At 36.1% G+C, this 13,008-nt stretch overlaps 1 protein-coding gene across 2 annotated transcripts in view; it reads right to left on the reverse strand.

Moving 5' to 3' along the window:
• GPCPD1 (glycerophosphocholine phosphodiesterase 1) overlaps nucleotides 1–13,008 on the reverse strand; it is a 71,090-nt gene that overhangs the window by 7,420 nt on the left and 50,662 nt on the right. For both annotated transcript variants that reach the window (XM_026668535.2, XM_026668536.2), the window contains exons 12-18: nucleotides 12,613–12,705; nucleotides 10,191–10,268; nucleotides 7,770–7,809; nucleotides 6,511–6,572; nucleotides 5,165–5,230; nucleotides 1,262–1,398; nucleotides 258–393 (exon numbers count right to left, since the gene is read on the reverse strand). In XM_026668535.2, the coding sequence (XP_026524320.1) occupies nucleotides 258–393; nucleotides 1,262–1,398; nucleotides 5,165–5,230; nucleotides 6,511–6,572; nucleotides 7,770–7,809; nucleotides 10,191–10,268; nucleotides 12,613–12,705 (612 nt within the window). The remainder of the gene's footprint in view (nucleotides 1–257; nucleotides 394–1,261; nucleotides 1,399–5,164; nucleotides 5,231–6,510; nucleotides 6,573–7,769; nucleotides 7,810–10,190; nucleotides 10,269–12,612; nucleotides 12,706–13,008) is intronic.

A 13,008-nucleotide genomic window follows, 5' to 3' on the forward strand; every position in this document is an offset into this window, starting at 1 on the left:
AATATTTAGTTTGCAACCAAAAATAATAATAATATAGTTAGCAGACTATGCAGCACTTCAGAATACACAAACATATTCATCAGCATGTAACCCCCTGAGATAGTTATGGAAGTGGTTGCTTTAAAGTGCAGCAAAAAGGGTCTAGATTTACATTTCAAAATACATTCTGGAGATCAAAACTGTGGTGCTGTCTAGGCAATGGACAGAAAAAAACTCAAATAGTTGCCATGAAATTATGTTATTGTTTTACAACTTACCAGCAAATTTTCAAAGAGTGCAAAACTTGTAGCAATCGCTGTTGTACGGCATCTGAGATCCATGAGTTCTGGGTAAGCATCACATTTCCCTTGAGTTAGAAACAATATGGGATACTTATTTTGCTTATGTCGGACCCTAGAAAATAAGATAAAAAGTTTATTATCTTCTGTATGGTTCCAATATTATTTTATTAATTTAATATTACTTAAGTACATAGAAATGGCTATGTAGTATCTTACAAGGTGTTAAACTAATAAGGAAATTAGAGTGAAGTTAGGATCACCACCTTAGTCGCCAGCTTGCCCAAAGAAAATGGGAAATGTACTCCAGCAATTGTTGAAGGGCCACAAAATCCCCTGGTGCTATTTCCTAAAGAACATGAAATATTCTGAATCCCTTTTCTAAAGTAAAAAGTTGAAGTGAGTATGAAGTTCTCTTATATTAATAAATTAAAAAGAAAACAGTTCCAAAACCCAGCAAAGTTATACAAGTAGGAAACATTACCTTTGACAGGAGTTTCCTTTGAAATATTCTGTTTAAAATACCACTAGTCTATTGTAACCTTTTTATTTAGGTTATTAAAAATATAGATTTCATTGTTTAAACACATTTAGGTAACATTTCCTACATGTATAATTTTGCTGGACTTTGGTAATACTTTATATTTAGAAGAGGGATTCCGAATATTTCATATTCTTTAGGAATAGGAATTGAGGATTTTGTGGCTCTTCAACAATTGCTGAAGTACATTCCTCGTTAGCTTAGCACAGACTGGCTACTAACTTGGGATACTCAATGCTGCAATAGATACCCTTATTACCTGGTTTAGAGATTTCAAGCATAGTAATATGAGGATTGTTGGCATGTATGTTTCTATTAGCATTTGGGGAGAGAGGGGAATGTGAATCTTCTAGTTATAGGGTATTTTAAATTCTACTAAAACATTTCTAAGATAAAATTACTACACTGAAATGGTCCTTAAAAGTGTTTTCATTAAACTCACATTGTGCATATATCTGCATCAAATGAAGAAAATATAACTCTCCTACTTCCAGCTTTGAGCAGAACAGTCTTCAAAATTATATCTAGATAGACGTTCATGTCAAAATAAGTTGAAAGGTTGCCATCCCACACACCATCCTACAAAAAAATAAAAGCCACAGATAGGGTTATTGAAGTTTTATAGAAAGACACTAATTTAGATCATGATTAGACAATATGTCTTGACATATAACTTGGCTGCAAATCATTGAAGTTATCAGTACAGCAAAACCTCAATTTTATGGAACTCAAATTAATGGACTTCAGCAATAAGAGACTAGATTTGCGTTCAGACTTCATCCCCAAAATATCAGAGAAGTCAGTGGTTTTCAAAGTTTGTTCGGACAAGGGGACTTCTGGTTTGCAGGGCTTCGCGGCAGGCAGAAATCCGCGATCGTGCGTGGTTTCTGCCTGGGCTCACCGCTGGAGTGCCCCGAGCCAGCTGGCTTTGGGGCTAAGCCACCCCGTAGAGGTGGTGAAGAGGGGGGAGATCACCAGCAGGGTCGAGGGGAGCCGCATCTCTCCTCCTCAGCTGGCCAAACTCCCTTTCCCGAAGGCGGTAGGAGCGGTGGTCAGAAATGGCCACCTCAAAGAAGCACTCAACCGGAAAAGAAAGTGCAGGAGGAAGATAAGAAGTGAAAGTTTTCGCTGACCGGGTTAAAAAGCAACAACTAAGGTACCCTGGAATTTAAATTTTATAAAAAATAACATCGCTCCCAAAGAAGAGTCGGAAGCAGCGAAAGAAAGTGAAAAGGGAAAGTTTTTTTTTTCTTCTCTCTCCTTCCCTACAGTGACAATTAAGAGATCTGAATAAGAAATTGGAAAAATGCACTTTCGCATCAATAGGTAATTAAGCTGAAAATATAATTAAATGCCAAAGGGATAATAAAGATTTCTGGACACTAAAAAATTTTTTTTCTATAAGCAGGAAGGGAGAGGAAAAGAATAAGGGCAGGATCTGGAAGGAGGAGACTGCCTGGACTTCAAAAGAATCTAAAGTAAAATCTTAATAAGACTTCTAAAAGATACATTTTAACTGGAACTTTGCAACTAAATAGTAATCCCAGGAAGAGAAAGTGAAAAAAGAAGAAAGTGTAAAAAGAAACAGCTTGTGTGTATTTGGATTGCTTGATGACTTTTGGATTTTTGGTTATTATATTTGAATGACTAAAAACAATTGGGTGGTTGTTTAAATTTTTTTACAATGGCATCACTTCTGGATGAATTGAAAATGGAACTTAAAAAATATAAAGAAGAGGCACAAGAAGGGAAGGGCTCTTTTGGCTTCGTTTTTCAATTTTTAGAAATGGAGATCTGTAACTACGAGAAACAAGAAAAGACTGCGCAAGAAGAAGATTGGGACAAAGAAGAAGCCATCTTTAATGAACAAGTAACTCTATGTGGGGAAGAAAAGGGAAAGGGGGAGGGAAGAGAATGGAGAATTTAAGACTTAAAAAAAACAGCCAAAAAAGGGAAAAATAATTTGAAAAGTGGTTATAATGTTGGAAAGCAACAGAAAAGGGGAATCCAGAAGAGGGAAATGGAGGTGGAGAGACAGGGGGGTAAAAAGGGGAGAGAGAAGAAGAGGGGGAAGAAGGAAAGGAAGAGAAGTTACAAAGGTTTGGAGCAAGATGTAAAGAAACAGGACCTATTTAGAGATAATGGGTGAAAATTTAACTGAAAAAGGGATTCTGTGAAGGTACATAAGATTGTATTGTTATATTTGTAATAGAAATAATGTTAGAAAATTGGAAATAACATATGATTAAAAAGAGGGATAAAATAGTGTAATTTAGTGAAACGTTTGTGAATAAAATAAATGAAATAAAATAAATGAGAAAATTGAATTAGGAAGGAATGGGAACACTTTAATTAGTCAATGTTTTATAAAATATAAGTGAGGGTGGGGAATTAACTATGGAAAGTTTATAATTGTTCCCACAGAAGTATGATATTTATTTGAAAAGTAATGTGCAAAATGTTAAGATTTAAATGAATATTAATATTAATGATAGAATTGAATTGGAATGGATTGTTGTTTTAATTATATTATACATTTATAATTTCTTCTTTTTTCAAAATACAGTGTGTAGTTTTAGAATGTACCAAACAGAACCCGAATGGAAGTTATGTATTATATTAAGTGTTATAATTTTAGGGGAAAGATATAAAGGCGTCATATTCCAATCAGTGATTACAGGAGAAATTTTGTTTAATGAGAAAAGATAATAGACAGTTGAAACAGGACAGACAAAGAATATAAGTATAATGATTCGAATTGAGATGAAATAAATAAAATAAAAATAAGAAAGTTAAAAGAGGGGAGAAGCTATATAGAAAATGTAGAAATAGTAATAAGATATGGAATGGAATATAAAAATGAGCATGAATTTGAATTTGTGTCTGTACGAAGAGATGTAACCTGGGATTATGCTGCTTTCAAAAAAGATGTTGTTAGGTATAACATTGATACCCAACAAGGTTTGGGTGGATAAATATATAAACTAAGGTATCATAGTTTAAGTGTTTGTAACTTTAAGCACCACACTGCATGTAATTAGCCAATTAAGGGTGCGGTTAGAAACTGCAATAAGAGGAAGCAGTAGAAAGCTTGCTGCTTACTGCCTACTGTTTTACTGTTTACCGTTTGCTGTTTACTGTTTACTGCTGTTTACTGCTGGATACAACTGTTTACTACTGTTTTACTGCGACTGTCTACTGTTTGATCGTTCTACTGAATATCCAGCGTTATCCTCTGGAGAAAGGCATCGGAGGAGGAGAAGATATCTTTATCGGCTGATAAAGATATAGTAAGGACTATTATCTGGACTGAGTTAGTGAGTCTTACTGAATGGATATATTGTGAATGACATACGGACTGATTGACAATGCTTAAACTCTAACTGGATTAAAAACTATTTAAACTACAAACAGTGTTTGTGTTCAGTGTGTGTATACTCTAAAACCCTTCCTCTCTCATTTGGCTGCCTGGCTTGACTGCTGCTGCATACTCTGCTAGGGGTTTATCCCCAAACACTAACAGATGTTTTATGTTTTTATGTTTTATGTTTTGTTTGTTTATGTTTGTTTTTAAAAACCAATAAAATTTACAAAAAAAAAGTTTGTTCGGACAATTGATATTATTTATGAGATTTAGGCAATAATAAAATGTTAATATTACTTGCATCAATGTATGTCATTTTTATGTAAATGTTGTGTATACTAATGCAAATGACATAAAAACATAAATAAGGGTGAATTTCCATCAGCTTAACAAATATTTGATCTTAAAAAACACTCTTGCCACCAAAGGTCTTATACACTGAGGTTTCACTGTATAGTATAGAATTGTTATTTTACCATTTCAGGTCAAATCAGCAGATCAATCTTTTGGGAGATTTTGCTTTCTCTCTATATAAGCATTTGTATAGTATGGAATTAAATAGCAATTCTGAATTTTTACTTGGATCATGTACAGATTGCATATCTCTGGATTTTACTCAAGTCATAATCTTTTATCTTAAAAAATATCTTCCTCTCACAAAAGCTCTAGTCAAGTGTATCTCTCTCTCTCTCTCTTTCTCTCTCTGTATCTATCTATCTATCTATCTATCTATCTATCTATCTATCTATCTATCTATCTATCTATCTATCTATCTATCTATCTATCTATCTATCTATCTATCTATCTGCATCAATCTATTGTGGTAGTTCATGGTCCTATACATTATAGTAACAGACAACCATTGAAAATGTCTTAATTCCTTCCAACATTGTTTTATAATATAACTATTGGCTTACAGGAAGTACTGATAGATAAAACTTAAGGTTTATGTAAACACTTACATTAAAAAATGATTCTTACCTTTTGCTGGCAGATCCATTTGATTTCTATATTAAATCCAACTTCTTCAGGAATCAATTCTAGTACCTGGATAAAAAAAAGGAATTCCAGCAATATAAGCACTACTGAAGCCAAGTATAAAACCTTGATTTATGGACCTGCATTCAATGGATTCCGGCTGTAACGGACAAAATCTGAAGTTATAAATGTTATATAATTTATATATATATTCATATACATTATCATTTTGCACATACAATTTGTAAATTTAGCATTACATAACTGATCAGTAAAACTGTGTTAACTTGTCTGTATTTAGAAGCTATTTTTCTGATTTAAATAGTTCCTTTTAAAATCATAAGAGTTGTTTTTGAAGACTTCCAAATAACTACAAATGGCAGCTCGAGAATCAATTAAATTCTCAAATATTCTAGTGCATTGTAATGAATGTTACATAGAAAATCTACCATCACATAAAAATAGGTGCAACCAATGAATGGAAATTTTAACCTTTATCTAAACTGAAAGTCTGGGCTCTTAAGTTTAATGCTATATTGCAAAATTTGATTCTTAAAAAATATAAACTTTATTAGGTTCACTTCATCAATGAATGCACTGTTTGCTATATTAACTTCCTAGCTTTACATTAACTTAATCAGCTTTCATAAAAATATTAAGGTTTTCTACTTATAGAAATTTTTAAAAAATGTGCATGCAGTTAACTGAACTAATTTAAACAATTAGTTTCTTGAATTTGCTTTTTATCAGTTTAGTACAGTGCAGTTTTCTATACACCGATGTTCCATTTATTGAATTCTTGATCCAGGACACCTATTTGACATTATCTGAAAAAAAAATTCCATTGGTTTCAAAGATTAGCATTTTGCAATAGCCACCTTAATGTTTATCTGCTATTTATCTGCTATCTAGCCTTGACTTATTTTCATCGATTACCAGCATATGTAATTATATACATATATACATATATTAAAAGTTTGATACATATATTTTGGTTATTTTTGCCTTGAATATACTCGTACTACATGTATAATATCAAATTAACAAAATAAATGCTAACAGAGCTCCATAAGACAGCGACACTGGAATCATTGTCTATAATCTGTCTTTAGCCACAAGCATTAGAAGCATAAAAGTTGAGCTCTGATTATGCAACAGATTTAAAAATACTTACAAAGCAACAAAAACAATTAAAATTATTTACATCATCTTGCTCACTATCTGTTATAGGGACAAATATTATTTTAGTATTTTTTTTTAAATCATGGGATTATTCTCTTAGGTTTTAATACCTCCAGTATTCTATTTCAGAGTTTATACTAAAATGTACAGACTAAATGGCAGCTTACTGATTGTAAAGAAGGGAATGGCTGCATCTCAGAAGGTACATTTTCTTCTTCTTTAAATGTCTCTGTAGAGAAGAAATATAAAATGAAAGAAATTTTTTAAATAAAGGGCTTCCAATTTCAACAGTTAATGCAATTACCAATGATGCATAATCTTAAGTACAGATGTCCAATTTTTTTCACCTTGGAGGTAACAATTTACATGCCTAACCTGATAATGGATCAGAAGCCTTTCAACAAGACCATGATGTCAATAGAAGGGACGCAACTGAAAAACTAGGGGCCATTTTTGGATTTGAGGATTAAAGGTGACCCTACATTCTCATCCTCACTTCTATAGCACTCTTTTTAAACATGTAAATCGCACCATCAACATTCTGACATTCTGTCAGGCATTTTCAGGGCCAAGGTCTCAAGGAGCTTCAGTTGGCTGACAGATTACCCATCCATTTATAAAGGCCAGCAATTTATTGCCCCATTTCTAGAAATGTCAGTGATCTTGCTCCAAGGCAGAGCTGTAATAAGATAAATGCAATATGTAGTGGCTAATTTAATGATAACAGCACATCTAAATTGTCTCCCATTAATCTTCTTCGACTTTTCTAAATGATAGAAACATTTCATATATCAATAAGCATCTCTTATAAAATCCATCTTAAATGCCTTGTAAAATAGAAGGGAGTTAGACTAAAACGGAGGTCCCCAACCTCCGGTCCATGGACTGGCACCAGTTCGCAGCATGCCAGAAATTGAGCCACATGAACAAGTGAAGCCCCATCTGCGTGATGCAGGCAGCATATGAAGCCACATTCCCTCTGGTCTGTGGAAAAGCCTCTCTCCATGGAACCATTCCCTGATGCCCAAAAGGTTGGGGTCCGCTGGACTAAAAAACATCTATGTAGTAATTGGCCTTTTTCAATATCTCAATACAGAATTATCAAAATATATCAGGTATATTGCTCAGCTTAACCAGGAAAACCAATTCCAAAGGGATATTACTAATTTGATAAAAGAACTACTGTTTGCTTTTCTAATTTTTTTGTGGCTTATTGCTTCATTAAAAAATAGGATAGTAAATTATTAAAAACCGGGAGAGAGTTCTCATAAATAGGGAATATATTTTGCATATTAACAGTGCTATATTATAAATTCTACTCCCACATAAACACACTACAAACTATTGAAATTAACCAGCAAGGTCATTAATACATTCATAAATATGCACTGTGCAAGTATGACCAAGAGTTTAGACTTCTACATACCTTGACTATCTTTAGCTTTCAATGCAGTCACATGCATCAACTACAAATTGAATGAATAAATATTTTAAAAATCTTTATTTATCAAAAGTTGCAAAACCTTTCAAGCAAATTCATTTTCTAAGCAGTATCTGTAAAATTTTGTCCTAAATATAGACATAAACTGCCTACCTGATAATAAAAAACTTGTTGCTATTTGAACTTTTGCAGAGCACAGCATCATGAATGTGTTGACATTTATAGTCTTATAAATGTCAATGTCAGGAATATATTTATACAATTTCTATGCTGCCAAGTCTTCACAACTACAATGGCTTACAACAGAATATTCAAATAGTAAAGTACAATAATATTAATCATGAAGGCTCAAATGATCATGCTTAAGATACATAATGTAAGTATCCATCTCCCTGGAAAAGGCTCCAATGCTGGGAAAGAAAGAGAAGATGACAACCAGGAATAAGGTGGTTGGACTCAGTGGTGATGAGTGGACCACTGGAAGACCTGAAAAGTTTATGAACAGAACATAATGGAGAAAATTTACGTGGTCTCTAAGAGCTGATGCTGACTTGATAGCACATCATCAATCAGACATTATTTATAGCACTTAATAATGAGAAACAGACATCCAAATAGCAACAATCACAAATATTCCTGAAAACCAAGTCTTCAAAGCTTTCAGACAACAATTAGTGAGGGAGACAGCCTAATTTTTAGAAGTTTAGAAGAAGTTCCATAATGCAGGCACCATGCTAGAAGTGCCATCCAGAACCTAACAGCTTCCAGGCAGGAGTTGAACAGCATTTCTAGCAAGGCTTGAAATGGCAATATTATAATGGGTATGAGCAGTATATTAATAATTTTGCATCCCAATAACCAGATAACCTCTCCCAGCAGCTTCATGAAGATATGAAATATGAAGTGTGAGAGCATCTTTGGGGTACCTCATGAGGGAGAGACCACTGGGCCAATTTCATATTTCCCATTGATTGGAACTGCCCAATATGACAGGAACAAATGGTTCCCCTAATCCAGGTGTTGGCAACCTACGGCTCCAGAGCCGCATTCGGCTCTTTGGGCCCTCTGCTGTAGCTCCCTGTCAACTGAACCCACCATTGGATGGCCCTGCCTCTCGCCCTCCCCTTCCAGTCACTCCTCGCTTGGCCTAAGAAGGTAAGGGTGACAGCGGCGGATGGAGACTCGCTCCATATTCCAGAGCAGAAGCGAAGCACCCCTGTACTTGCCTCTTCTTCCGGCCCTTGTTGGTGCTGCGTGCACCTCAGTCGCTTGGGAAGATGCATAACTTGCTCTCTGCCCTGAGACACTGGCCCAGCCCAGCTGTGGCTGACACCGCTGCTCTCGCCGCCTCCATGGCCTGCTCATTGTTCTTGCAGCGCCTTGCACAGCACAGTTAAAGTTAGTGTGCTACAGCTACACAATGGGGGAAGACGGCTTCCCCTACTTCTGGAGCCCATTACAATGTGGAGCATTGGCTGCAGCCAGGCTAGTGTCTTGGGCAGAGAGAAAGAGTGACCGAGGTACACGCAGCACCAACAAGGGGCCAGAAGAAGAAGTACAGGGACACTTTGCTCCCATTCTGGTATATGGAGTGAGTCTCCATCCGCCGCCATCGCCCTTACCTTCTTAGGCCAAGTGAAGAGTGACTGGAAGGGGAGGGTGAGGTACGGGGCCAGCCAGTGGTGTGTTCAACCGACAGGAAGCCACAGAAGGCGAATGAAAGGGCTTCATTTATCTGGGAACTTGAAATGACTTTTGATTTAAATCGTATGGTAAAAAGCATTCAAAGAAGAAGAACAGCATCAGCAAAAAATCCCCAAACCCTCGCCTGTTTTTGGAAATGGTTCAAGAGGGAACACACACACAGACATAAGGAGGAAGGGAGGGGGAGAGAGAGAGATAAGAGAGACAGAGAGAGGATAGAGAGAGATGAGAGAGAGGTTGAAAGAGAACGAGAGAAAGAGACAGAGAGGGAAAGAGAGATGGTAGGGAGAGATGAGAGGAGAGGGAGAGGGAGAGACAGAGAGGAACACAGAGTGGGACACAGAGAGAGAGACACAGAGAGAGAGAGACAGAGAGAGAGAGAGAGAGAGAGACAGAGACAGAGACAAAGAGATACCTGTTTCCCAGGCAAAAGAAAATACTGGGAGCCACAAAAATATGGGTAGGTGTGGCTGGGGTGTTTGTCATGTGACTGGGTGGGAGTGAGTGTTATCGAGTTGACCACACCTACCCAGGTTTTGTGGCTCCCGGTGTTTTCTTTTCTGTGGGAAACGGGTCCAAATGGCTCTTAGAGTGTTTAAGGTTGTAGACCCAACCTAATCATAGGCAGCCCGGATAAATAATGCTGTTACTTGATGTATTTTTTGAGAAATGCTTAATGAATCAGTCAATACAATACTGTACCTTTAATAACTTCAGCTGGGGATATGTAAGCTCTTTAACTGCAATCTCAAATAATTCCAATGGTTCAGTTTCCTTCTTCTTTAAAGAGTAAAAAAATACAGGAAGGTTATAAAGTCACTGAATGTTAAAATTCTTCTAAGGCTATCTGCTAGGAAGTAGATCTGGTAGTTAAAGTAACCAGGTTAGAAATTAGGAAAATGTGAGTTTTGGTCCACCCCTGTTAGGAATGATAGTCACCTAACAGTTGGGTTGGCAATATATAAACCAGGATAGTCATTTAATACTGTTGTATCTTTAAGAGAATGCTGTAATTGTGATTGGCTGAGGTTCCTCCAATGGCCATAAGATGGAGCCAGAAACCTGGTTTGTTCTTTCTGCATTTGCCTTTTGCCTGATCGTCATTCTGCTTGAAGTGCTGTGAGTCTTGCAACTGTTCGCAAACTCCGTTTACTGAGCTTTTTTTATGATATTGGTAAAAAAAAGGACTTCGTTTTTGGATTATCCCTGGACTGATTGTTTTGAATACTAACTGCTTTAACCGTGTATGATTTGGACTATTTGTTGGACTTTGTTTACCCGTTTACTGGAAATAAAACTTACATTTTACTATTCAGTGTATCTGTGTGCTGGTTGTGTGTTATTCATCACCACTCTCATTATGTTTCCCTGAGTGCACTCATTCTCCTAACGGGGAATACTTCAACACTGGTTATGGGCCCAGACTCAGATAACTGAGAGATAGTGTGAATACACAGTACCATATACAGACAGCTGTCTACTGTTTAAGTGTGAGTTACTGTCCTGGTAAAGATGGCACAAGACCCGTCAACAAGTATCATTGATAACCCGGTTGGATGGAACAAACTATGTTGGAACAAACATAGACTTCCTAGTCTATGAAGTGCAGTCTACTTCCGCGTAGGGAAGGTTTATGGGCTGCAGTTCAGGATCCACTGGATGTAAATGCTTGGAATCAAAATGATGAGGACGATGCCAAAAAGTTAGCTGCCTTTAAATGGAACAACGAACGAGCTCTTTGTATAATTGGACTAACACTGAGTGACCAGCAGCTAGTCCATATTCGTGGAGAAGAGTCTGCTGCTAGGTGTTGGGAGAATTTGAAGAGGATTTATGTTCGGGCCAGTGTAGGTGCACACATACATCTTACACGTAAACTGTTTAGAACACGTCTTCTGAAAGGTGGAGATATGTTAGCTCATTTTAACTTTATGAAAAGAACTTTTCAAGAGCTACATGAAATGGAACTGATTTTTTCAGAGCTGCATCAGGTTTACATCATTCTTTCCTCATTGGATGAAAGTTATGATGATTACATATCTTCACTGGAAGTCCTGACCAGAAATGAACTGACATTGACTGACATAACCGGACGATTGTTAGAAGAGGCAAGAAGAAGGCAGGATAGAGACCGACTGAGAGAGAAACAACCACAAGAAGAGGATTTGTTTTCAACTGCCTATACTGTTAGGAAATGTTTTTTTTGTGGGACTAGCGGACATATAGCTAGATTCTGTAAGAAGGGCAAACGACAGAATACTGGTAATCACCAGAAGGTTAAGAAGAATGTTAATTTAGCTATGTCTAGCAATTCAACTGTAAATCATGATTTGTGGGTGATTGATAGTGGAGCATCGCACTCATTCCCCTAACGGGGAATACCTCAACAACCCCCACTCCCTTAGGGATAAAAGCCAGCTGGGCCATTTTGGGCAAGACACTCTCTCAGCCCAACTGACTTTACAGGGTTGTTACTATGGGGAAAATAAGAGGAAGAATGAGTTATGTTCATTGCCTTGAGTTACTTATAAAGTAATACAGGTAAAATTAAAAAACAACTAATAAATACATTTAATAGGACTCACTCCCAGACAAATATATGCAGATTATGTTGCAAAGTCAATGCAATGATTTCTACTAATTCCAGCATTTTTGTAATAATTATTTATACAAATTTGTATTAAATAATCTATGTTATATATTAATTAAAAAGCAAAAAACAAATAAACCTGAAGCTAATAAGTAAAGTAACATTGAGGATAATATTAAAGATTCCCTTACTAGGAATTTCAAGGTGTTTAGACTATAGACAGCATAAAAAAACACAAGAAAAGACAGCATATGCTCCTGAAAGACAGTGCTTTCTAGAAAACCACTTTTTTTTCAAATTTCCCATTTGAGACATGTTAGTCTAATAAATATCCCTGTGATTCATTCAGATAAATAGCTGCTTTAAATGTAACCATTTAATCTTGGGTATCAAGAGAAGGAAATAAATAGTAAAATACAGTATTCTGATACAGAAACCATTAATGGAATTGTATTGCTATCAACAATGTTAGCTTCTTGAATTAAAACCATGTAATGGACACTCTAAACATTAAATCATGCATAATGAACATACCTTTTTCATTGCAATGCAACAAGTAAGATCATGATATATAATTGGGGTGTGATCTCGAGAAAGGTGTACATCAAATTCCACAAAGGCTGCTCCCTAAGTGAAAAGTGGGGGCAAAAAGGGGAGGGAGATAAACAATGTGGAATTTAGAAGTTGAGTAGAAAAAAACATGCACAGAAAGGAGTTCTCTCCCATTCATTCCAAGCCTGTTACATTATTTTGATGTCATCTTTCTTCGATGAATTTGATGGCTCAATGTATGCTTTGACAGAAATGCCAGGTGTCACCTCCTAGAAGCAGGAAGGCCCAGCATACAAAAATAAATTTATTTTATTTTCATTAATAAGGATATAATTAACTAAACCACGTATCGTTCATTTCATACCCAATGAAATTAAA

This window comes from Notechis scutatus, chromosome 1 (genome assembly GCF_049901735.1).
Source record: "Notechis scutatus isolate UNSWTSFEM ecotype Mainland chromosome 1, rNotScu1.2, whole genome shotgun sequence".
Lineage (NCBI taxonomy): Eukaryota > Metazoa > Chordata > Lepidosauria > Squamata > Elapidae > Notechis > Notechis scutatus.